General features: G+C 42.0%; 1 protein-coding gene across 3 annotated transcripts in view; it reads right to left on the bottom strand.

Annotated features, from left to right (window-relative positions):
- ENOX1 (ecto-NOX disulfide-thiol exchanger 1) overlaps positions 1–27,927 on the bottom strand; it is a 475,770-nt gene that overhangs the window by 28,642 nt on the left and 419,201 nt on the right. For all 3 annotated transcript variants that reach the window (XM_040425425.1, XM_040425426.1, XM_040425424.1), the window contains one exon: positions 3,330–3,437. In XM_040425425.1, the coding sequence (XP_040281359.1) occupies positions 3,330–3,437 (108 nt within the window). The remainder of the gene's footprint in view (positions 1–3,329; positions 3,438–27,927) is intronic.

The raw sequence follows: 27,927 nt of genomic DNA on the forward strand, positions 1-27,927 counted from the left end.
ACAGTAGGCCAAAACAACTAAAACGGATGACTATTGTATTTAGATTTCTTTTTTTTTTTTTGTACACATTATGTAATTATTTTATTTTATTTACTTATGGGGTCACGTTAGGGCACACAGTGAATTCAAGAAATATTATCCAGAAAACCATCAACTCAAATTTTTTTTTTTAATAAACAAAATTCATAGGTTGTTAACACATGATAAAAAATTGTGATGGTGTCGCTTTAGGGTACCTGCATATGATGCGGATAACATGGCGTTTTTCTGCACAGGTTTTCGTGCAGAAAAGCCACAGAATAATAGAGGACCAAAGAAGTGAAAGAGAGGAGTCAAAGACATGCTTTGTTTCTGTGCAGAAATTTACGTGCCGTGGGGATTTTGAAATCTGTAGCATGCTAATTGTAAGATTCGGCACCTTATGCAGAGTGGATTTCCCAAAAGACTTCAATAAGGTTGTTAACATACAGAAAATCTGCACCAAAACCTTGATAAATAGTGCAGATTTGTGTCATTTTTTTGGTGCAGACTTTCTGCATACAGATCTGCAACATGTGTAACCACCCTTAAACCTACCACTTGAATCATAGTGTACATAGTGTGCTACTAAGATTTACAGGATTTCATGCTAATGACCCATGATCTGAACCAAAAAAATTGACATGTTGGCTAATCTCTCAATTTTTAAAATCAGTTTTAGGGTTTAGTAAGACCGCAGAGTGCACCTGTCTTTGCTATTATTTTGTTATATTGATTATTACAGCCACATAATTGCTATCTTGTGTAGGATGTCTATTGTGGTACTTGTGGTTTGCTGCGGCCATCCTCCACCGTATGCATTTTTGCTGGGGATCGTCATTAGCAACGGGTCACAAGCTCAGGATTTGCTCCCCTGTATATATATGCACAACTGCATGTGGGTTTGAGCACTTCCTGCCTGTTTAATACCACGCCATTCTTTTTAGTTTGTATTTCTAGAGATGCCTGGAGGTGTATAAACTCCAATTTAAATGTGCCTGTTTTCCATCCACAGGCTATATTTAGGTGCACCTGTGAGGCCTGGGCCATATCAGCCAGTCTTAAGTGGGACTCGCAGACTCCTCCCTCCTCCCATTGCTAGCATGGTTACATGCTGGAGGTAACTGGTGAGTTGTTTGTGAGTCGGCCTTATGCTCCTGTAATTTGCCCACTGGCTCCTGGTATTGCCCACATGGCACAGGTAGGTGAGTGTTAGGTCCCGAGCTACTTGAGAAACCTTGGCGCGGTGCTCGGGCTCAGACATGTCCTACACCGTAGGACATGTTGGCTAATCTCTCAATTTTAAAAATCAGTTTGAGGGTTTAGTAAGACCGCAGAGTGCACCTGTCTTTGCTATTATTTTGTTAAATTGTTATATTGATTATTACATCCACATAATTGCTATCTCGTGTAGGATGTCTATTGTGGTACTTGTGGTTCGCTGCGGGCATCCTCCACTGTATGCATTTTTGCTGGGGATCGTCATTAGCAATGGGCCACAAGTGCAGGATTTTCTCCCCTATATATATGCACAACTGCATGTGGGTTTGAGCACTTCCTGCCTGTTTAACACCACGCCATTCTTTTCAGTTTGTATGAAAATGTTTTAATTTCCATCATATCTCATGGTTGCTTGTTTGATGTCTCAATGATGAATATTATCCCATATTTAATTCAGACACAGGTTTTTAAGCCTCCCCTTCACACATGAGAAGATTCACTATCATTGTTCCAAGTCTTTATTTGTAGAGGATCACTTTACAATGAGCTATAAAATGTCATTGTTATGTACTTTGTTAAGATCTTCTGGAAGCCTCTTATCATGGCACAGTATAGAAAGTTTGTGATGGTTGCAGAGCTCAATATATGGTGAAGATCAGATTCAACAGGGAAAGGCTAGATGATAAGGATGCTAATACAAATACTGGCCCAGATTTAGTAATGTGTCTGCATCAAAAATCTGTCCACAAAGTGGTGCATCTAGAATTCCTACACTTTTTCTGACAGCTTGACAAGAGTCTGGCTTTAGCAGAATGGGATGGGGCTTCATGGAAAAGATGTGCCACAGCTGCATCACAATCCTGGCATAAAAATCTAAGTAAGCCAACCAACAGTTGTATAGAGTCAGAGATAAGTGTCTATCCCTGCTCCACATTTATCATCCAGCCTGATCCACTTTGATAAATCTGATGCAGGTCTAGACAAACTCTCTAAGCTTCCACCATCTATTGGATTAGTAAATCTGGGCTACAGTGTCTTTACTCATGTCCAATTTCTTTAACATCACATTTTGTCTAAAGGACATAAATCATTTTATGTGACAAATTTGTTATAATATTGGAATGGGGCACTTCTTTTATTTGTTATACTAGTAGCAATAAATCTCACAATATGAATTAGTGTTGGTACATTATCTCCTTAGCCATGAGGGCTGCAGTTTACGAAAGTTTTATTGTTGAAAGAAACCGAATCTAACGAAACCTTAAACAGGAACTCCAGTGCATTATTTTTCAGATACATATTAGAAATTGTGTTGTGCTTCTAATTGTTTGTTTCACTTGTGTTTTATATTTTTTCCTTGAATTATACCATTCATTAAGAGCCCTACGGTAGTTACGCTTGGCAGCGCTGGTAAAGCTCATGTGCCTGTTAACGCAGCTGGCATGGCATTCTAAAGCAACACATTGGTAATAAACCAAAAAACGGGAATTATCATAATTTAACAAATGTGAATTCTGAATAGAATTTAGAAATAAACTTTACAAAGCCACTTTCCCAAAAGAATGTACATTTTTTGTACACATTTTTGCTTTTCCTTTATTATTTGTAAAAAATATAAACGTGTGAGGGGTGAGACTTAATCATGGACAATGGGGGCATATCGCTAGGAGGTGGAACCCGCACCTATATCGAGAACGGATCCCCGCAAGTTGGTGGCAGGAGGACTCCGGTCCGGCCACCACCAAGCCGGCTCCCCATAGAAGAGAATGGAAGCGTACCCCGCATATGTGGCCCCCCGCTCCCATTCATTTCTATGGGGCCGACTGAAATAGCCGAGCGCTCGCCAGCCCCATAGAAAATTAATGGAGGGTGGCTGGAAACCTTTAACATTATAATTTTTTCCAATTAACTCCTATGGACTGCATTGCTAGCAACAATAGAAACAGGTTTAATAATTATACTGAAACTGGAGTCTCCCATTAAAGTTCTCCAAAATGATAAATAGCTTCTTTTTTCACATTCTGTCCCACTATTAGCATAACATTGATTGTGTAGACTTTAGCATAAGTCTCTGGCTGGTTTTGACTCACCTGCTCCTTGAGAACATTCACGAGGGCATTTGCATGTGTTTGTTCCTCCTTGGCTTTCTCTAGCTCACTCTTCTTGTTGTTTAACTCCTCCTGCATGGCTACTAATTGCTGCAAACCAGAACACAAACAGAAAAGTCATTACCGTTTTATGCAAATTCATGCAACACTTTGCTAGTTTCTTAAATTGTTACTTATTCGCTTCACTTAAGTTCAATTCAAACTATTTCAAGTGTGCTTTTTAATACAAGTGAGAGACACAGCACTCTGCACTTCAGTCCTCTGGCGCGAAATGTATTTATCATTAATACTTTGCTGCAGTCATACACACTATACAAAAGAAATGCATGGGAACGATAAAGACAACATCAGATTTGGTTAAAGTGAACTATGTACCTCATGCATCCCTTTTTAAGGCTACAGACACCTTTGACTGTCTTTTCTTATTCTTCATTTGCTTCTTAAATGCAAAGTTAAGCAACTTTCTACATACAGTCTTCCTTTTAGTCCTGCTACCTCTGACTAACAATACTGTGCAAGAGTTTTAGGCAGGAGTGGAAAAAAAGCTGCAAAGTAAGGCTACATGTACACGACCGTATGTGTTTTGCGGTCCGCAAATTGCGGATCCGCAAAAAAAACACGGATGACGTTTGTATGGCATCTGTTTTTTTTTTTGCGGATCCATTGTAATAATGCCTATCCTTGTCCGCAAACTAGAAAAAAAAAAGACATGCACTATATTTTTTGTGGGGCTACGGAACGGACATACTGATGTGGACAGCACACTGAGTGCTGTCCGCGTTTTTTTGCGGACCCATTGAAATGAATGGGTCTGCATACTATCCGCAGAAAAAACGGAACGGACACGGAAACAAAATACGTTTGTGTGCATGAGGCCTAACGCTCATGTATATGGCCGAGGCCCCTCCTTTTTCTCAGTATAAGAGAAAGCAGCAGGGAGGGTGAACAGGTTATACACGGAGAGGGTCGGTGCATTTCAGTTTTCTGGGAGGGCATAACACAAATATTCTGCTGCATCAGTGTAGATAGGGAGGAAAGCAAGCGCAAGAGATATAGGGCACACAGGCTGTGTATAAGTGTAAAGACAGATGAGAGGACTTGTAAAATTAGAAATTGGCACAGATATTTTACTATGGTAGTGCATGAGGAGCAGATCAAGGATGTATTACTGTGAAAGACATGCCCAGATAAGTCTACTTTCACACTTGCGTTCAGAGCGGATCCGTCTGGTGTCTGCACAGACGGATCCGCTCCTATAATGCAGACGTTGGGATCCGTTCAGAACGGATCCGTCTGCATTATAGTTCAGAAAAAATTTGTGTGAAAGTTATTCAGATGGATCCGTCCAGACTTTACATTGAAAGTCAATGGGGGACGGATCCATTTGAAATTGCACCATATTGTGTCAGCTTCAAACGGATCTGTCCCCATTGACTTACATTGTAAGTCTGGACGGATCCGTTTGTCTCCGCACGGCCAGGCGGACACCCGAACGCTGAAAGCTGCGTTCAGGTGTCCGCCTGCTGAGCGGAACGGAGGCCAAGCGGAGCCAGACTGATGCATTCTGAGCGGATCCGTATCCACTAAGAAAGCATTAGGGCTGGACGGATCCGTCTGGGGCCGCTTGTGAGCCCCTTCAAACGGAACTCACAAGCGGAACCCCGAATGCTAGTGTGAAAGTAGCCTAAGTCTGAAACAGAAGAAGGTTGCAAACTGAGTATCAGTGGGGGTATGAAGGAATAAAAATTGCAGCCTGAAAATTAGTGCAATCTTTTTAACTTGAGGTAACCACTAACATACGGTATGAGGAGTAATCTTTCCATGTCAAAGTTGTCCATAGCTTTTAAAATTGATGAATCTAGAGGCATTCCAGTGCTGTACTATCATTTTCTACTTTTGTTTGTGTGTATTTAAGCTGGTCATAGATACAGCTGGCCTCCAGATATTCCAGAAGTTTTTTCCCCAAAGAAAATTGCTTTCAAGGTGTCATTGCCAAGTATCTATTCTTATCAAACGTCAATCTAACAATATAATCATTGTGTTAACAAAAAGTGAGTGTAAAACATTTTGTACTAACTAAAATTACAGTTTTATAGACCAAAACCGATGTTTTTTAGCCCTAACAATTATATCATTGGCAAGCATGAAATTACTTAGATTGTAAACAATATGTGTTTAACCTAAAGCCACGTTAGAAACATAGCTGTATAGTATTTATAGTACAATATTCAAAAAACTGTGCCATTTTTTGCAACCGGCTGTACAATGAGTTACTGCAGCTCTCAACATCACTTATACATGGTGCTTAAAGAATATTGATATAGTATACCGAAATAGGCCATCGATATCAGATAGGTGGATGTCTGATGGCCACCAGACCTATAAGCTGCTTGAAGGGGCTACAGAGCATTTAGAAGGGTCTGCCGTCTACATGGTAAAGGCAGTGCAGGGTAATCGCAGCTTTGACTATTCAAGTGCATGTACACAAGACCAACTACCCCGTACACTGAAGAGCCCCTTCAAAGAGCTGATTTCTAGGGGTGCCTTCAATATTCCAAAGTTGGAAGAAACCTTTAAACAGACTCAACTGAGGGTGACAGCCCGCTTTATAGAGGCAATCCTTGAAGTCAACAGATGATTCACTACGTCAGTTGTTATAAGTATAATCGGACAGCTTTATCAAAGGTTATACAACACTTTTCTGGTGTAAAAATAAATAAACTGCCAAGCCACATTTAGACCATAATTTGTGTTTTTTCCACAGAAAAGTTGGCACGTTTTAAGGGGAAGGGCCAGCCATGGCCTAGCGTATTGGTGTATATTGTAGCTCAAAACGATGCCAGCTTACAGCTGGTGTAAGCTTGATTTCGACAGCCTTTGGCTGAAGACTGCCATAGGAAATCAGAGTCTTCGTAACATCTGCCGCAGTATCTATTCCTACTGTCGTTAGGTATTTTATGACTAAAATGAATATAGGCAGTAATATATACTGTATCTATGCATTGTAATAAGATGCCCTTTTCTATTATTTACAGGTACTCTCTATAATAGTGCATTAGCCATAATTAGGAGAGTCAACAGGGTCAAAACTAACTGAAGATCTAGAAGCAAGAAACAAGTATAGCAGATTGTCAGATCCAAAGGCACGTCCTCCTCTCTAATACCTAAACTTATTTATCCCAGAGAGCATCCGCTTTAGCAGACAGCTACCCATCCACTTCTAACACGGTTTCTCAAGTGTTTGTGCATGGCCTGAGCAGCAGGCATCACAAAAGAGCATGACCAGACGTCTGGAAGGAAAGCAGAAGTAAGCCAGTAACAATCCTCTAGCTTTTGATAAAATATTGAGTCACAAGCTATTCTCTCAGTGCTACAATGCTGACGAAGAGGGGGTACTGCAATCACCACAAGCCTATTCCAACAAACGTCAAATGTTTTTATTTCCATCCAAGCGCTAATTATCCGGTACCAACTGTCTCTATATGAAACCCTGCTGAATTCTCTGATTAGTATTCATTTTGTTTCCAAGAACTGTATACAGAACTACAAGCAAGTCTCTCCAGATAAAATATGTATACTCTGCAGCTCATACACACAGACAGCTATCAAGTCCATTCCCTTGTTGCCCCATTTGGGCATTTATGTCATATTGATCGATATGTCATACATGGCTGATAGGTGTGGTGCCTCTTAACTCAAGAATGTGGACGCATTGTGAATGGAGGGGTGGCTGTGCAGCATCCTCTCTACTCACCGCTATGGGACTATGCAAGGGTGCTCTGCTAATTTGTGAATTCTCCTTGAGAGAACATCCTGCATGCACGACCACCTGCTACAGATCAGTGAGTGTGAACCCACTGTACCAACTAACCGGTTTGGCTTTAGGCTAAACCTTAAGGGGATTATTCCAGCTCTCCCCTGGTATTCACCCTTCAACTCAGGGTACAGAAAACGCATCAAGAACATAGGAAAACTGCAGGTATAGTCTGAACAGTCACCAAGACTAGAATGCCATCTTTGACTTGAATGGGGCTGAGCTGCAACTAGGCGACGTGACTGACGTACGGTGACATCACTGGCCTAGGAAAGGGACCTGCAAATAAAGCTGCCATTTAAAGAATTTCACAGAAATGTTTGTTTTCATAGGGGAAACTTAACAGGAAGGGAGAAACTTCAGGTAAAGCTCCGTATATTAGAAGATCTTCAGTGGAAGGTAACAAACCACCAGCATGGTTTTATTAACATGGCAACCTATATAGATTGCTTCACCCCAGAAGGAAATGACTTGGATATTTACAAGACTTTTCAAGAAACCAATAAGAGTAAAAACATGCTGTGGGAGATTTATCAAACTGGTGGAAGGGAAACTAGCTTCACTGCCCCATAGCAACCACTCAGCTTCCACCATTTTCCAAAGGAGCTCTGAAAAATGAAAGGTGGAATCTGACTGGTTGCTATGGGGCAGCTAAGCTAGTTGTCCTTTATATGTGCTTTTATAAATCTACCCATCTTTTTTTTTATTACATCTTGATTCAATACTTAAAGGGATTGTCCCATGAAAAATATTCTAGTGTTTTCAAAATACTTATGTAATCAAAAATTTAGCATAGCCACTGAGTTATTCAGTGATATCTATCTGTATATAAATGCAGCATAGGTCTATCAATACCTTGAATCCCTGTAGGGGTCCCTAACCAATGTTAAAATTTTTACTTTATTATTTGTTTGAAAACACACACTACAAAAAGAAAAACTCTATTAAAATTATCAGTGTCACAGTATAATATGGGATTTGATCGGAGTGGTGTGATGGCATTCACAGGGTGTGATTATATGCACAGTATTATTGTTCGGATCCCTTTATAGGGTATACCTCATCCCACCAATTGATGTGGGATAGTATTAACGCTGGCAATTGTTGGACAGATTAGTAGCCGTGGATCACAAAGGTACACTGGTGAAGATGTCTCTCCTGCCAAATTCCTCTATAACTGGTCCCTATCTGCAAGGTTACCAGCAGCTAACATTGTTGCTATTTTCTTATTGTAGCTGTTTGTATGACCGTGGGGCTATCAATGGTTCACCAGTCTCCTTTGCCACTGTCTACCCTCCTCTCTGGACTCTGCCAACACTGCACTGCGTCCTCTGTAACTTTCTCATAGGAGGTATGAGTAACTGCTGCAATCTACATTCCTATAGCCTCACAATCTCTCCTTGTATGCTCAGCTGCTCATCCGCAGCGTATTCACAGTAATTGCCCTTTAACTGCTCACTGTTTAAAAGTCGCTCTATACCACCCCTCCCGACATATTTCGCCACACACTGTGGCTTCGTCAGGGGATGCGGGGTATATGGGGTATACCCCGCATGTCGGGAGGGGTGGTATAGAGCGACTTTTAAACAGTGAGCAGTTAAAGGGCAATTACTGTGAATACGCTGCGGATGAGCAGCTGAGCATACAAGGAGAGATTGTGAGGCTATAGGAATGTAGATTGCAGCAGTTACTCATACCTCCTATGAGAAAGTTACAGAGGACGCAGTGCAGTGTTGGCAGAGTCCAGAGAGGAGGGTAGACAGTGGCAAAGGAGACTGGTGAACCATTGATAGCCCCACGGTCATACAAACAGCTACAATAAGAAAATAGCAACAATGTTAGCTGCTGGTAACCTTGCAGATAGGGACCAGTTATAGAAAAATTTGGCAGGAGAGACATCTTCACCAGTGTACCTTTGTGATCCACTGCTACTAATCTGTCCAACAATTGCCAGCGTTAATACTATCCCACATCAATTGGTGGGATGAGGTATACCCTATAAAGGGATCCGAACAATAATACTGTGCATATAATCACACCCTGTGAATGCCATCACACCACTCCGATCAAATCCCATATTATACTGTGACACTGATAATTTTAATAGAGTTTTTCTTTTTGTAGTGTGTGTTTTCAAACAAATAATAAAGTAAAAATTTTAATATTGGTTAGGGACCCCTACAGGGATTCAAGGTCTTGATAGACCTATGCTGCATTTATATAAATATCCCGAGGGTCTCTAAAAGGGACTTTGAATAAATATCTATCTGTATAGCAACACCTGCTATTTGTTTTCTTATTTCTTTGGGTCACTGAGAAGTTTGCACATGCTCAGTTTCATCCTTTAACTGCCTCCTGAGCTGTGATAGGGAGAGAGCTGCAGCAGAAAGGGCACACCCTGAGCTGTGATAGGGAGAGATGAGACGCGCCTCCTGAGCTGCAGCAGAAAAGACACTCCCCTCGAGCTGCCAGCTTGATATCAATCTAGCAGAGAAATGAATCAGGAGATCTCTGGATCCATGTCAGGTACAGGACTGGTTCTAGCTTTGTTAGAAAGGGATTGTCATGTACTATATGAGGTCTGATTTTAATTTTTTACATTAGTCATGGGAGAACCCCTTTAATGAAGATGATGGCCGTTTATTTCAGAACACTGACCACTGAAGAACTGTCTTTCACATTTTTATAATACCCATTTGCTGGTAGACACTGTAAACTAATATTAGGTGCAAAATTATTTTAGTCCATAGTACTTTTGTGTACCCAACTGTCTTTCAAGCCCCAGCCTGTCATCACTTCACTGCCTCCGAGCTACCCTAGAGTTCAGTTAAGGCACATGGACTCCCGGAGGATGAGCCTAATTTATGACGAGGCCTGCACATTGCAATAAATTAGGCGCATTCTCTGGAAGTACAGGGGATATTATGGAGCAGTGTAAAATGCTAGTCTATGATAAATTCCCCCCATATTGCCAAATAATAGTGGCCAGAGGAAATAATTTAGTGGACCATACTACCATCCAGAGACATAGAGGGGCACTTATCAACCTGCCTACGTCACCATTGTGGCATTAAAAAGTAGCAAATTATGGAGCATGCCATGACACTTTTCAAAACTAGCAAGAAAAGAGAGCAGGGCTTAGCAGGAAGGATGGGGCCTAACACGACCCACGGGATTTACTATAACTTAATAAATTAGGTGCATCTTACTCGAGTGCACAGGGGATAAAAACTGGCATATGGAAATCCCAGTATTGATAAATCTACCCCATTGACATTGTGCACAGGATCAGCCTTTCAGGACTTTTGAGGCCTGCCCCTTATGAACTTAAAGGGGTTATCCGGGAATTTATATTGATGACCTATCCTCTGGACCCCTGCTGACCAGCTGTTAGTAGAGGCCGGCGTGTCATTATCACCATGGCCTCTTCTGAGGTCATGTGACATCACTGTACATCAGTCACATGGCCTAGATGCAGCTCAGCCGCATTCAAGTCAATGGGGGCAGAGCTGCAATACCGAGCACTGCCACTATACAATGTACAGCGCTGTGCTTGGAAAGGTGCCAGGATCTGGCTGCACTCGCCAGAGATCTGGAGAGCATGGCAGCTCCCTGAAACAGCTTATCGACGGAGGTGCCAGGACTCGGACCTCTGACAATGTGATAATAATGACCTATCCTGAAGACAGATCATCATTATAAATTCCTTGATAACCCCTTTAACCATGCAACAAGAAAGGTCTCTTACTGAAACAGGACAACATGTCTATGTTACCCCAGACTACGACTTCATCAATGAAGAGGATCAACACCCCTTTATTTTCTTGACACCTGTTTGTGTGTCAGTCCTGTATGAAGCTTCATGGCCCGAGATTTCCCCTTCCTCAAATCCTCCGTCATCCATCACTGTCTATGATGTTTGACAGACGTCCCTGCGAGACTGTTAGTGTAGCATGCTGTGTGATATACAGCATAGGGACCCCCTGAGCTGTATGTTACACTGACTATTCTTTTTATTGTGTATGCCTTCTTCTAGTGTTATGCGGTTCAGAAAACTTCTTTGATCTCAATGGCGGACTTACCGGTATATTTAATATCATGTAACATTAATTATTTCCTACTGAGTAACTAGAAGGGGCCACCATTATAATGGAACAATATAAGGGCATCTTTAGGCTATGCCAGGCCTCCACGAGGCAGAAATCTTTTCATTAGCACAGTCAAACACAACATCACAACTTTACTTGCATTTATGCTGCACAAAAAACTATGTCGTTTTACCAGCCATTTTAACGAAAAGATATGTTGGAAGGCAAAACAGAGAAATTACTAACAGAGAATTTAATTTTGTATCGTAGTGCAAGTAAAAGATATTACACATTAAATTAAAAAATCATATTTCTATACATTATTAAGTATATTCAGAGTGTTAACTTGTGGTTTGAATCTAATAAAATCACAATCTAAAAAATAAATAAATAAATGTTACTGTATCAGCCAAAGCCATAAAAAGTAATAAATGGGAACAATTAGTAAGAAATGCAAAAACGTATTACATGTTGGTAGTTTTTCTTTTTAACCTCCTCAGAGCTTGTTTGGTATTACAAAACACAAATGACTATGACAGTATGTGAAGCAAAAAACACAGTACCCTTAATTAGAATCAATGACCGAACGCAAGAAACAAACAAACAGTAGACGGATCAGCTAAATTCCAGCAGAGCGCACCCTGCAGAGTAAAACTGCAATATGCATTATTAGCCACTGGTTATTCAGTGTACAAATGGCTTATAACCGGCTCTAGTTTAAGTTTTGTGGCTACTTGCATATCAAACACAGTACGTGAAACCTGGAGGATAAAGCAGCGGTACAATTCTGAGTTACAATTAAGCTTGGACCAAAGCTGCGGTCTCCAAACAAAAGAAACGGAACACCAATGCCTAAAGAAATGTACTGCACACTTACCCAGGAGAATATGTTCTGCTTGATTTCGATTTTTACCCAAGAAACTGGTCTACTCTTTTACAATGGAAAAATCCCTTGGAGTCTTCATATGAAGTTTTTCTCCCTGGATATACAATATAAGCTATAGTCTTTGAACACCTACCTCAAGTGAGCTGTCCTACTGTATATTACAGGGAAGCAAAGGATGGAAGGGGCAGCCGAGCTCAATATATACAGTTGTATACTACTTAATTATGTATTTACTATATAAAGCCGTATCGATACTTATTTGGACTTGCAGAGTAGGGGTGCATTAACAAGACCGTGTCCTTTTTGTGGATCCTCAAGACACAGACATCAGCCGTGTGAATCCCGCATCATAGTCCGGTCCTATTTACATCAATGGGTCCACGATCCGCATGATGCAAACAAAGATAGGACATGTCCTATTTTTTTTGCAGCGCAACCACAAGGACATGGAATCTTTGGCTGAAACATGTGGATCGCGGACCACTGAAGTCAAAAGGTCTGCACCGTGATGCGGGGTGCACATGGCTTGTGTCTAGGGTCTGCAGATCTGTGGTCCGCAAAACAGAGACAGTCGTGTGGATGCACCCTAAGGGTTCATGTCTTCATGTCTAATGAAAGAGGGTGGCCAAGATAAAAAAATGGGTAGAGATAAGGTTTTTTTTTTTGTTTACATTACCCTGTCTGCTGCTCTGTGCACATATTTTTTTTGGTCAATCACTCAGTTTGGGCAGAGGAAGCCAGAAGGCAGCATAATAAACATAACAGGATGCAGAAATTTTATTAACTTTCACTGATTTTCAGAGTTGTACAGCAAAATCTTGGAAAGGAAATTCTCAGCATCTACTAGCGTTCAGAAATCTTTTCTTAGAACACAATGTTGTGCCAATCCCGCTTTTCCTGCTAGAAATGTATGCACTGAGTACATGTCCTTACACATTCTGACCTGTCTAGTGCTTACAGTGTCTGTTTACTGACAAGAGGAATAATTTATCCATACATTTCCAGGAGGAATGGCACAGTGCAGAGTTCTACTAAAAGGAAATCCATGACCATTCACGGGAAATACAAGTATTTAGTAAAACAAAAAAGGTCATGAGAACTGGTAGGTACGCCTTGCATAAAACAGAGCTCACCAAGAGGGGGAGAGAGTCTTCAGTAAAGTTAATTAAAAACTAATATGCCGCTTCTGGTGCAGAACCAGCGTTTCACAAGGTTTATTTTTTATTTTTTTTTCTCAAGAAAACCACTTATGCTTCTTTTCCTCATTCAGAAGGAGTGTTCTTTGTGGAAAGAACCCTATTCAGTACCTACAGGTACTCAAAATCAATGTGCCTACCAACTGAATACATAAAAGAGAAAGCACAGGAGATCTGAACAAACTGCAGCTGAGATCTGGAGTTCTGGTGGTCGCTAAAGAAACAATGGCTTACTGGAGTGTAATAAAGTATAATTCTTTCATTTAATTTCAGCATCTTATATCTATTTCAGTAAATACTTATATTCTTCATAAAACAACAATTCTGGAGCATGGCTACATTCTTCTGCTATGTTATTCATACTAGAAATTTATGACTAAAGAAAAAAATCAGTGGCTCACCTTTGACCGATATATAGAAAAGGGCAGTGATCAAACTGACTGACTTGCCGAATATCAGTTAAAGAATTGATAGAGTGATCTGTAACACACTGTTGGCACTGCTCCTTGATTGCTATAATTGACATTAAATGTGAAGGCCCCATGCGTTATCGATAGATTACCATTAGGGTAGGGGATTAAATAAATACAATACTTAAACAGAACTAAATAACTGAGTTTTAGGGTGCATTCACACGTCAGTATTTTTACCTTTCCAGATAAACGTTCCTGTTTTTTGCGGATCCGAAAATCTGGATGACATGAGGATGCTTTTAGCATGTCATCCGATTTTTTGACGGATCCATTGACTAGAATGGGATGACGGAACGCAAAATCGGACAAATAGTAGGACAGGGTATATTTTTTTTCCAGGATCCGAATAACGGAACCCACGGAACGGAATCACGGAATCGGACACCACCATGAGTGCTCTCCGATTATTTGCGGATTCCATTGAAACTGAATGGATCCGCATAACGTTCCGTTTTTAATCGGAACGGATGCGTAACACACAAAAACGGACGTGTGAATGGACCCTTATAATTATCTTTATTTTATTTGCAAATGTATAAGAATAAATATTTGGTAATACAATAGGAATCCCTACTATTTATTGCCGGTGAGGGAGAATGCCAACAGTGCGTTACATATCATTCTATAAATTTATAAATAAATTGACATTAAAGGGTTTCTGTCACCTGAAAAATGGGTATTAAGCTGGCTGATGTTAGCGATGTGCTAATGTCGGCTGAACATAACTATATTAGTGCCATCTCACTGCCTGTTACACTAGATTGTCAGGGGCAGACATCGTTGGTCTCCTATTTCCCTATCTGCAGTGTAAATCTTGCGCCGTTCAGTATTCTGCGCATGCGCAGTGAAGAAGCTGGCAGTCGGCGAGCCCTTCACTCACTGCGCCGAATACTGAACGGTGCGAGATTTACACTGCAGACAGGGCTGGAAATAGGAGACCAACGATGTCTGCCCCTGACAATCTAGTAATGCAGGGCGTGGCCAGAGGTGGGAGAACGGAGCCTCTAGGAGCAGGGGCAATGCCCTCCGATCCTAGAGGCTAATTAGCATATTATAAAAGTTTGTTTTTCTCAATAACCGCAGCAGGCAGTGAGATGGCACTAATATAGCTATGTTCAGCTGACATTAGCACATTGCTAATGTCAGCCAGCTTAATACCCATTTTTCAGGTGACAGAAACCCTTTAAGGCGACACCAGTTGGGGGTGTGTCACTACATACTCATATTGTCCAATCAGTGCTGCCAGTACAAGACTGCAGAGTTACACAACCATTATTGCATATGGAATGCAAATATTTTCTAAATCCAACATATCAGGTGGGCTGATACAGGTCTTCTTTAACCTCTTCACACACTCTGATATAACTGTATGTCAGCAGTGTACGAGGGGTGTATGGAGTGCGTTTACAAGCTGATCCCATTCCACAGACGGCGGGCGCTGGCTGTGTGACATAGCTCACACCCAACTACAATGACCGGATTGGAGATAACGCCAATCCTGGTAATTTAACCCCTCATATATGTGGCCAATAGTAACAGCGGTATCCGAGACGTTAGACAGAGATAAGGTGATCCCCCTTTGTCCTCTGATCAGAACACTCATGGCAAAATTTTGTGGTTTTGATCAGTTACTTTGGCAGCGTGGGCCTTGTGAAGGCTCCCAGGCCTGCCCTAGGAAACTGCAGTTAAGCACTGCCTACAGCAGGGCTTAACAAGCTGTCAGTGAAAATCTCAGAGTGCGATAGTATACCCTAAGCAACCAGAGTCGGGCAGATTATTAGGGATGAATAATGACTTGTTCCTCACAATCTGCCCATCTAAAGGTGCGGCCGATTACCCAATGGACAAGCGAAATGCTTGTTTATTGAGTGAAACTGTCATTCGTGTAGGCAGGTAAATTATCGTTTCTGGGCAGCAGATTTTGGTGTCTAAACAGAAACAATGCATCTGCATGACAAGGGATCGCAATAGAAATCGCTCGTTCTCATACTGTTTGGGGGATCGCTTGGGGCAGGGCCGTCTTTAACAAGGGGCAAAAGGGGCAGCTGCCCGGGCCCAGTTGCTCCTGTGGGGCCCAAGGCAGCTGCCTCTTGAGCCCTGCTAACCACTGCCCCGAGTATCAAACTATCAGCTACACAGGGGGGTGCTTCCATGCCATGCCTGCCTGCCGGCACTCCAGGCAGCGTACTGTGAGAGCTGTGATTTTCTAGGACCTTAGATGACATCATCACCATGTGACCAGTAACCTAGCAATATTACTGGTCACATGGCTATGATGTCATCACAGGTCACCAGGAGTGTTGCTGCAGGAGAAGTTTCCCATAATTGTGGAGCTTTTTTTGAGAAGATTACATCAGGAAAAGGTGACAGGGGCTGTAATGCTAATATACTATAAGCTAATGTATAGTGGAGTGCTATAATGCTCTACTGTATACTATGGGGGTGCTGTATACTGTATATTGTGGGGTGCTTTATACTGTGGGGGGCTGTATATTTTGGGGTGCTGTATACTGTGCGGTACTGTATACTGTGAGGTGTGGTATTCTGTATAGTTTGGGGTGCTGTATACCGTGAGGTGCTTTATACTGTGGGTTCTGTATATTTTGGAGTGCTATACTTCTGTACTGTATAGTGTGGGTTGCTGTATAGTGTATAGTTTGGGGTGCTGCATAGTGTATAGTTTGGGGTGCTATATACGGTGAGGTGCGGTATTCTGTATAGTTTGGGGTGCTGTATACTGTGGGTGCTGTATATTGTGGAGTGCTATACTGCTGTACTGTATAGTGTGGGGGGCTGTATACCGTGAGGTCCTGTATACTGTGGGTGCTGTATATTATGGAGTGCTATACTGCTGTACTGTATAGTTTGGGGTGCTGTATACTGTGAGGTGCTGTATATTGTGGGGTGCTATACTGCTCTACTGTATACTGTGAGGTGTTGTATACTGTTTATTGTGGGGTGCTATACTGCATAGTGTGGGGTGCTGTATACTATAGGGTGCTACACTGCATACTGTGGGTTGCTGTATACTATAGGGTGCTATACTGCATACTCTGGGGTGCACTGTAACAATAGGGTGAACCGAGCCCCGGTCTTCTTCCTGCAGAGCGGTGCCCACTTCCAGCCTGAGCCCAGCTGCCCAGAGCACTGATCCTGAGCCGCTGGAGTCTTCAGAACTGGAAGTATTTATATCACTGTACTCTACCAGGTGTGTGGATTTTGTGTGTGTGTGTTGTGGTGGAGGCCGTGATTGCATGCTAGGGTGTGGGAAGGCGGGATCCAGGGGGCCCAAGTAAATTTTTGCCCAGGGTCCAATCAATATTAAAGACGGCCCTGGCTTGGGGGATCGCATGTAAATGCAGGGCTGAACAAGCAGTCAGTTCTCCGGAAGGAACACTTCCTTCCCAATAATCGGCCGCTTCTCAGTCCGTGTAAGGGTACTTTTACACTTGCGTCAAGTGGTATTGAGTTCCTGATCCGTTTTTCCGGATGACACCGGAGAGACGGATCCGGTATTGCAATGCATTTGTGAGACTGATCCGCATCTGGATCAGTCTACAAATGGTTTCCGTTTGCATACAAATTGCCGGATCCGGCAAGCAGTTCCGGCGACGGAACTGCCTGCAGGAATCCAGCAACGCAAGTGTGAAAGTATCCTAAATCCACCATAATGGTACTAAAAAGTACTGTGAAACCAAAATAGCAAACATTTTAAAAATTCAAATTGCCCTCTCTCAATTTTACATGTAAAAACAAAAAAGTTAAAATAATTGGTATCTGCACTTCTGAAAATGTACAAACTAATAAAAAAAAATATTTGCATAGTGAATGCTGTAACGGAAAAAAATAAAATAAAATCGACAATTTGTTATTTTTTTTATCGCCTGGCCTGCCCCTTAAAAAGTTTGAATAAAAATTGATCAAAAAGTTGTATGTTCCGCAAAATGGTAGTAATATTAACTGCAGGTTGCTCCAGAAAAAAAAACAAGCCCTCACACAGCTCTGTAGACAGAATTATAAAAAAAGTTAGGCTACTTTCACACTCTCGTTTTGGCTTTCCGTTTGCGAGATCCGTTCAGGGCTCTCACAAGCGGTCCAAAATGGATCAGTTTTTCCCTAATGCATTCTGAATGGAAAAGGATCCGCTCAGAATGCATCAGTTTGCATCCGTTTAGTCACCATTCCGCTCTGGAGGCGGACATCAAAACGCTGCCTGCAGTGTTTTTCTGTCCGCCATATGGTGCGGAGCAAGACTGATCCGTTTTCTCTGACACAATAGAAAACGGATCTGTCCCCCATTGACTTTCAATGGTGTTCATGACGGATCCGTCATGGCTATAGAAGAAATAATACAACCGGATCCGTTCATGACGGATGCATGCGGTTGTATTATTGTAACGGAAGCGTTTTTGCAGATCCATGACGGATCTGCAAAAATACTACCGTCACGATTATACAATCGTCTGCATCCGTTATGAATGGATCCGGTTGTATTAGCTCTAAAATAGCCAAGACTGATCAGTCTCTAAAACCATTTTAAGTCAAAGGGTGACTGATCTATTTTCTTATCAGAGAAAATGGATCCGTCACCATTGATTTACATTGTGTGTCATGGCAGATCTGTCTTGCTCAGCATCCCAGGACGCACTCAAAAACGCTGCTTGCAGTGCTTTTCTGTGTGTCATGGGAACGCAATAAAACGGAACGGAATGCATTCTGGTGCACTCTGTTCAGTTTTGTCCCCATTGCCAATGACTGGGGACAAAACGGAAGCGTTTTCGCCCGCTATTGAAATCCTATGCCAGAGTCATTAAGTCTTATGGGTGTCACAACATGGGGATGGAAAGAAAACAATATAAGCTAGACAAATTTGGTATTGATGTAATTGTACTGACCCACAGAGTAAGGTTCCTGTGTTAATCGTGTTAATTTTAGAGCACAGTGAATGCCGCAAAAACTTAACCCAAATAAACACAAATGGTGATTTTTTTACATGGAAAATTAAATTAAGGGATGAAAAAAAATAAAACTTGTCTTTCAAAAAACACGCCCTTATCCAGCTACTATGTGATCAAACAAGTAAGACATGATGGCTCTTAGAAAGCAGAGAGGAACAAAATTGGCTAGGTTCTAAGGGAGTTAAAACTTTACATAAAATCGGAAGCACAGTTTTCGTACTTCTTTTTTTAACAAATATCTTTTTATTGACATTTATGTATGTTATTCACAGGTTTATGAAGAAAAACAATGAAGAACAGAGATAAACAGATGAGCATACGCAGATGCTCCAAATGCAGTCCTACAACAGAAAAGGAATAGACAAGCTCTCTTCCTTACAGTTTTGGGTAAATATATACTGTCTCTGACTCCTTTAAAAAGAGAAAGTGGGAATAAGAACAAGAAACAAGAACCCGTGATCGATTATTTAAATGAAAGATTACATTCAAAGAGCTAAAATGGGTCGCTCATAGCCCTGAAACATTAGGCCAATCCCAGGATCTCTCCAATAGTAATGGTGAGGAGTATGATTGTGTGCTGTTATGATAGTTATCATAAGTATGAGAAACTAAGTGTTAGATCCCTTGCTAGAGAACTACAACAAACAAACGTTCCCAAACAGTTGGAGCAGTGGCGTAAGATATCCACTCATACGTCCAGAACCGTATTTCTGAAAGCCTTCCACGGATCCGATACACATTTGAATTTGGAGTGAGATCTGTTTGCCCAACTGGCCAATTCTTCCATGAGGCAGAGCTGATCCACCCTCTCTCGCTACTGGTTGAGAGAAGGGGGTACTGTACTAAGCCATAGGGTAGGTATCAGCAGTCTAGCTGTCTGCACTAACAATGTAGGGAGGTCATTGGCCTTCGGGGTCCAGCTCTCTGAGGGAAGCCACAACAGAACTGAGGAGGGTGATAGATTGATATTAGTGTGACATATAATATTTATTGTGCGTTCTATCTGGTCCCAATAGCCCTTAATCAGAGGACATGACCAAAAAATGTGATACAATGAGCCCTCCCCATCTAGGCATCTCCAGCAAGAACCTGTCTCTCTAAGTCCCATTTTAAAAAGCTTCCTCGGGTCGTTATACCAGCTGGTCCTGGTCTTATAAGAGTGTTCCTGAATTTGAATGCACCTTGAGAAGCAATGAGATCTAAGGTGTATCTGGTCGATCTCTATTACGGAGAAAGACCTACCCAGATCTTTCTCCCAAAGTTTAATGTAGGCCGGAGTGATCCCCTCATTCTCAGACAATAAAGTTTTATAAAAGAGGGATATGGCATGTCTGGGAATTTTGGTACTGCATATCAATTTCTCAAACCAAGTCATTGCAGACCTTGTTGCGCACCTAGATCGAAGGGATTGACATGATCTTTTGAAATCTGACTGGCTAATGAAATCGCCTTCCTTTATGTATTGGGCGCTGAAGTTGTTGTTTTTGTACGCTTTGATTGTTTTTGTACGCTTTGCTAATTCGGAGATAGTCGTTTCTTTGAGCAGGCTCCAGTAAGAGGGATGATTGGTGGTGTTGGGGTAAAGTAGAAAGGGGGTCAGAGATGAAGGCAAATTATGAATAGAGTCAGAAAAGAGTCCTGCTGGTGTGAATGGCATTGATGGTGTTGTATACCCCTTTTGTCAAACCTCCCATATTTGTTTGAGAAATCTGAACTCCCCAAAGGCCCGCTAATTGCCTGTCCGAGATATTAGCTAATTCTATACTGGAACCCAAGATCCTAAATTTTGGAACACATATTTGAAGCCATCTTTTCATCTGGACTGCTTTATAGTATGTTTTTATATCTAGAAGATTAAAGCCTCCGTGGATGCGATCCTTAACGATTCTATCATATGCTAATCTTGGTTTTTTACCCTTCCATAGGAAAGAGGTAAACAGGCTGCGCACCCTTGCAAAAAAGGAGTGAGGCAGGTATATAGGGACCATTTGAAGTAAAGAAATTTTGCCATAATATACATCTGTAACAGGTTTTTTCTTCCTAACCATGAGACATAAGGTAGAGCGAGAGAGTTCAGCTGATCCTTGACCTTTTGTAATAAGGGAGGGTAATTGGCTTGATATAAAGAGGAGAATTTTCTGGTTAGAAAGAGCCCAAGGTATTTGAGTTTTTCCGGTTGCCACTTAAAAGGGGAAAGAGGAGTTCAAGTGTTTTACCTGTCTTGTTGGTAGAGTTATATTCAATCCCTCGGATTTTGAATAATTAACTTTGAAGTTAGCTAGTACACCAAAGTTGTCAAATATATTCATAAACAGTGGGAGAGCTTGTGTGGGATTTGTAAGCATTAATAAGTCATCGGCGAATGCGGCACACTTATGCTCCTCTTCCCCAATTCTCAGACCCCCTGTATCTGGGTTGTCTCTTATTTCTTGCAACAGCGTTTCCATTACAATAATAAATAATGTCGGTGAGAGGGGACACCCCTGTCTAGTTCCATTACTAATGGTAAAGGGTTCCGAGAGCAGGCCATTAACACGGACTCTTGCGCTGGGGTTGCGGTAAAGAGACATCACCGCTCGGACAAAGGGTTCAGGGATCCCAAATCGAAGTAAAGCCGTTGCATAAAGAGCCAGTTGACGCTATCGAACGCTTTTTCTGCATCCATTCCTACGAGGATGAGGGGGAGCTTTTGTCAGTAGCTATTTTAATAGCATTTATTACCCTGCAGGAGTGAAAATTTCCCTCCCTACAGAAAACAAAGCCCGCTTGGTCTGGGTGTATAATCTTAGCAATTATCTTGGTTAGCCTAGTCGCTAACAGTTTGGCCCATATCTTCACATCCAAGTTCAAAAGAGAAATATGTCTGTAATTGCCACAGATGCTTTCATCTTTGCCCTCTTTAGGCAGTATGTTATTGTCTTCTCTAAAGCTTGCTTTGGAAGATGTTCTCCTGCAAGTAAGGCGTGACACCAGGATGTGATATGTGGGAGGAGGATTGGTAAACACTTTTTAGAATACCCGGCAGGACCTGGGGCCTTCCCTACTGGCATGGAGGTGATAATCTCTGAAATTTCATCTGAGGAGATTGGAGACAAAGTGTGAACCTTCCAGTTTTCGTACTTCTGTAAAATAAACTCAGTGGCGGATTATACCCTATGTAAAAACAGAATATTCTCGTCTATCCCTGCACAAAAGGTTAAAAGCAATGATGAGCCAAGAACAGAACTTAAAAGGGCTGTATCCCGCACTTTTGAGGTGTTCTGAGGGGAGCCGTGCTGTAAGAAAAGTGAAAGTGACAATTGCTTGCATTGATTCAACTGGATCACATACAAATATGTGACAGTGAAAAATGAATTTGGAAGATGTGTTTTGCATAACCAGCTTTAGCGAGAAAAATTAGATGCAGAAAATGCATTGTCTTTGAAATATTCCCTATGAAAATGAATTATAGCCACATTATGATAGAAGCACATTTTTGGACTTCTTTGATTAATGAGTATGCAGTCTTCCGTGAAGTAACATGAACAAACATTAAAATGGCCACTGCTGCTATCCCTCTACAGTATTGTCAAGCTGCTTTGAAAATTACCATTGCAGGGAGTGGGATTGTATAAGCTGTGGGCAAGTCTCAGAGTGATGCTAAATTCTAGTGGTGGGGTTTGTTATGAGCAAATAATTTCAAATTGTACACTCAGCAAAATAATCTTAAAAAGCCTACAATAGCATTAGTTTGCTTAAGGTCTCATGCACACGACCGTATCAGTTTTGCAGTCTGCAAATCGCAGATCCGCAAAACACAGATTCCTGCCCTGTGCATGCCACCATTTTTTTCCTCAAATTTGCTTAAAGGGGTTGTGTCACTTCAGCAAATAGCATTTATTGTGTAGAGAAAGTTAATACAAGGCACTTACTAATGTATTGTGATTGTCCATATTGCCTCCTTTGCTGGCTGGATTCAGTTTTCCATCACATTATACGCTGCTCGCTTCCATGGTTACGACCACCCTTAAATCGAGCAGTGGTGGCCGTGCTTGCACACTATAGAAAAAAGCACCAGCCTACGTGTGCTCCCTCGGTCTGGACCACTAGAGAGGCTGGCACTTTTTCCTATGGATGATAGATGGCAGGGTGGTTGTAACTATGGAAATGAGCAGTGTATAATGTGATGGAAAAATGAAACAAACCAGCAATGGTCTATCAGCAGGATAATGCACATAAAAATTCTTCAGGAATGGATTGAGGAAAATGGGAAATAGTGTTGGCTTGATCTCTAAATTCTGCAGATCTCAACTGAATTAAAGGGGTTCTGCAGCTGATGTCTTTACATGAGATCCCACAGGAAATCTTCAGGCATCTAGTGAAGTCCATGCCTCAAAGGGTCAGAGCTAGAGATGAGCAAATCAATTCCTGAACAGAGAGACTCCCCCCTTCTCCTTCGAGTGATGGGGCCAGACATCTCGCCGGGCCAGAAGTGTAGCCACAGATGCACAGTCAGCATCTGTGTTGCTCCGATAGTAGCTACAAAGGCTGTGCGCTTGCACCGCTACTCGGAGCAACTGCAGAGGCACGAGATAGACAGAGCCAGGCAAGATGTCTATCCCCGACAATAAAGGGGGACCGCCTTGAGCAGCGGGGCCAGCCCCTCACTATTCAATTCTATTTGCTCATCTCTAGCGAGAGCTAATTTGGTGGCATGGTGAGGGACCAACAGAATATTACGCGAGTAATTTTACAAGCTATAAGCCATGTTTATGAACCATGTTAGGAAAGTACAGATAAGGATACAAATCTAGCCAACATGGCAGCTCCCTAACTTATTCAGTGTGAAGCAGAGAACCTGTAAGGCTACATTCACACGTCAGTATTTTTCTATAATCCGATTTTCTGTCCGTTTTTTGCGGATCCGTTGTTCCTGAAAATGTTTCCGTATGTCATCCGTTTTTTGCGGATCCGCAAAAAACGGAAACATGTATAAATTTCAATAAGCAAATAAAGTTGTTTGGATTTCTTGAAAAAAAAATAAAATAAAAATAATATTAAAATTTCATTTCCAGGAACGGATTCCGTATAAAACAGATGACATACGGAATGACATCCGTATGTCTTCCGTTTTTTGCGGATTTATTGACTTTGTATTGTACCAGGATCCGATTTTTCAGGAAAAGAATAGGACATGTTTTATATTTAAACGGACATGCGGAACGAAACAACGGAAACGGACAGCACACATTGTGCTGTCCGTTTTTTTCCAGGACCCATTGAAAATGAATGGGTCCAGATCTGTTCCAGAAAAAACGGAACAGATCAGGAAAGAAAAAACGGACGTGTGAATGGACCCTTAGTCTGAAAATGCACTGAAACTGAAGGCTGTAGAAGAAAACTTTTAAAAGACCGACTGAAAAATATTATGATTTTTAGCCCAAAATAAGTAGAATGCAATAACAGAAAAATGCAACCAGTGGTGTCCATAGCCTTTAGTGCTGATGTGGGTTTAATTGGTATTTTGGTGGCAGACGTTCTTTACAGAACCGCTGACATGACCAGTACCTTAGGCTCATATATAACACAGAGTTTTTTAGATACATATTCCAAATTACAAGAGATTATCTTTGAGTAAAGGTTGAATCAAGAAGTGACATTTGGTTTTCCTAGGTGTTCGTGGGGCTGTATCCTGCCAATGCATTGTAGATCATTTATACCAGCACAAAATAAAGATTCACGAAATGTCAGCCAGCATATACAGTTCATGCTGAGAAGTAGTATGTATAACGCAGCAGCATTTTAAATGCCAGAATAAAGATAAAAGCACAGGTGGCTAGCTAACATAAGGAGCATTTCATCATAAAATAAAATTATCACAGGTAAACAAGAACATGTAGTTCTTTACTGTTAAGTTGTAAAAACTCAAATCAGTTTTTATTTAAATGGGGGCTCCAGTAAGAAAGAAAAGTTTTATGTTAATTTTTCATTTGTGCACACTGGCCCACATTTATTTAATGTGTCTGCACCAAAAATATATCTAAAAAGTGGCGCAAATTGGCGCAATCTGGTGTATCTTTAGAGACTTATTAGAGATCTCTGCCTTTTAATGAGTGGAGCTTCCCTGTATAGAAATTAGACACATGACTAGGATTGGGCGATATACCGGTCTTGGCGATATACCACAGTATTAGGAAACATCGATATGGCAATATCGCTGTTTCCTAAAAAAAACGCTGTATTTTGTGACGTCATAGAAGCGGTCATGTCCGCTGACCACTTCAAAACCTGCGTCCGCAGTTGCCCGCCCCTGAATGTTTGCATACCACCAGTACAATTACTGCCCGCAGTGGCCGCCCCCGGCTCCTCTTTGCTCCTATAATAAAGTCTCCGCCCACCGACATCTGACGTCGGAATCAGATGATGAGCGAGGCCACTGAGCAGCACAGGACAAGAGCGAGTGGCAGGAAAGTCTCTCAAGTTACTTAAAGACCGAGTCTGACCCCCACAGAGTTCACACCTTCACCTGCGAGTGGAGAGAGAGACCCTAATATATATTACAGCCGCCCCGACCCGAGTGGATAAAGGTGTAATGTCTGCCTACAACGGTGACCATGTATGTGTTCTGCTGCGGCCCTATCTGACTCTGGCCTACTCCTTCCTGCCTGCAAGCTGCACCGCACTACTGCACATTGAAATAGCAGGCATTAGGGAATGAGTCCTCATGAGTCCCTCCCCACTCCCATACATGACATGACCAACAAGAAGACATTACTGTATGGTGGCCACAAGACATTGTTATATTGGGGGCCACCATATGTCAGTTTAATATCACCTTGCGCCTGCCCCATACAGTAATGTTTCCTTGTGGCTTCCCCGATACAGTATAATGTTTCCTTGCGGCTGCCACATACAGTAATGTCTCCTTGTGGCCGCCCCACACAGTGCCCCATACAGTATAACGTCTCCTTGTGGCTGCCCCCATACAGTATACCGCCTCCATGTGGCTGCCCCTATACAGTATACCGCCTCCATGTGGCTGCCCCCATACGGTATAACGCCTCCTTGTAACTGCTCCGATACAGTATGATGTTTCCTTATGGCTGCCACCATACAGTATAATGTTTCCTTGTCGCTGCCCCAGACAGAACCCCATATAGTATAACGTCTCCTTGTGACTGCCCCCATACAGTATAACACCTCCGTGTTCCTTCCCCCACACAGTACAACGTCTCCTTGTGGCTACCTAAATACAGTATAACGTCTCCTTGTGGCTACCCCCATACAGTATAACGTCTCCTTGTGGCTACCCCCATACAGTATAACGTCTCCTTGTGGCTGCCCCCATACAGTATAACGTCTCCTTGTGGCTGCCCCCATACAGTATAACGTCTCCTTGTGGCTGCCCCCATACAGTATAACGTCTCCTTGTGGCTGCCCCCATACAGTATAACATCTCCTTGTGGCTGCCCCCATACAGTATAACGTCTCTTTGTGGCTGCCCCCATACAGTGTAACGTCTCCTTGTGGCTGCCCCCATACAGTATAATGTCTCCTTGTGGCTGCCCCAATACAGTATAACGTCTCCTTGTGGCTGCCCCCATACAGTATAACGTCTCCTTGTGGCTGCCCCCATACAGTATAACGTCTCCTTGTGGCTGCCCCCATACAGTATAACGTCTCCTTGTGGCTGCCCCCATACAGTATAATGTCTCCTTGTGGCTGCCCCCATACAGTATAACACCTCCGTGTGGCTGCCCCCATACAGTATAACACCTCCGTGTGGCTGTCCCCATACAGTACAACATCTCATGTTTCAAGTAATGAAGCATGACAAATCCTCCTTTTTATAAAAGGCACAATACCTATTAAAAAACATTCACTTGTTAACAGTAATGAATAATCCATCTCTTGAACCCTCCATGGAAGTTTAAACTGTTGATGAGGTCAAAATTGACTGGATTGTCTGTGTGTGACAGATCAAATTCCCAGTTTACTTGCATTATATAGTTGGAGAATTATATGTTACATTCTTTTAAGATGACTAATAACTCTTGTCAAAACAGAGTTGCTCCGACAAGATCTTCAAGCTTCCTTAAAGCACAATTCAACTTGCAAAACTGCCTCTAATCTAATAGAAATAAAATGGCTCACACCATGCTGCAGGATATTTAAAGAGCAGATCTCTCTTCTGCATGTTCCTATGATATGGCTTATGATAACCCCTGTCCAAATGCTTTATGAAGTCATTATGTATGTTAGAGTGTAGAAATAGTAAGTTAGTGGGCTTTCGCTCTGGCAGACCCAGCAAGTCCATGTATTACATGTCCAGCCATTTAGAGGTTGGAGTAAATGTATGATCACCAGGGGCTCCAGCAGTTGGTCCTGCCACATACAGTATAACGTCTCCTTGTGGCTACCCCCATACAATATAACGTCTCCTTGTGGCTGCCCCCATACAATATAACGTCTCCTTGTGGCTGCCCCCATACAGTTTAATGTCTACTTGTGGGTGCCACCATACAGTTTAATGTCTACTTGTGGGTGCCATCATACAGTTTAATGTCTCCTTGTGGCCCCCATACAGTATAATGTCTCCTTGTGGCCCCCATACAGTATAATGTCTCCTTGTGGCCCCCATACAGTATAATGTCTCCTTGTGGCCCCCATACAGTATAATGTCTCCTTGTGGCGAAGATTTCTTTTTATTTTAAAAGGGTATTTATCGAGAAATATATTGTTATCGCGATAAATTTCTTAATATTGTTATCGTGGGAATATTTTTGATATCGCCCAACCCTACACATGACCCCAGCATAAAATAGAGTACGCTTTTGTCTGAATCCACATTAGAATGGGGAAACCTGAGTGACTTTGAATAAAGCATGGTCATCTCTGCTAGGCTAGCCGGGGACAGTATTTCAAAGGCTACCAACTTGTAGGGTTTCCTCATGCAATGGTGTCAAAAGTAAACAGACAATGGTGTGACTAAAGAAAAACATCCAGTAAAAGGGGATACTGTGGATGTAACTCGTCGAAGAAAGGGGTCAGAAGAATTGTTCTGATGAACAGGTCAGTGCATAATCAAGCAAATTGCAGCTCAATACAACCTTAGTGCTCCAAGTAATGTGCCTGAATACATAACTCATTGTTCTTTTGCATGGATGGACTACAGGTGAAACTCAA

The sequence above is a fragment of the Bufo bufo genome, chromosome 3 (assembly GCF_905171765.1).
Source record: "Bufo bufo chromosome 3, aBufBuf1.1, whole genome shotgun sequence".
NCBI classification, from domain to species: domain Eukaryota; kingdom Metazoa; phylum Chordata; class Amphibia; order Anura; family Bufonidae; genus Bufo; species Bufo bufo.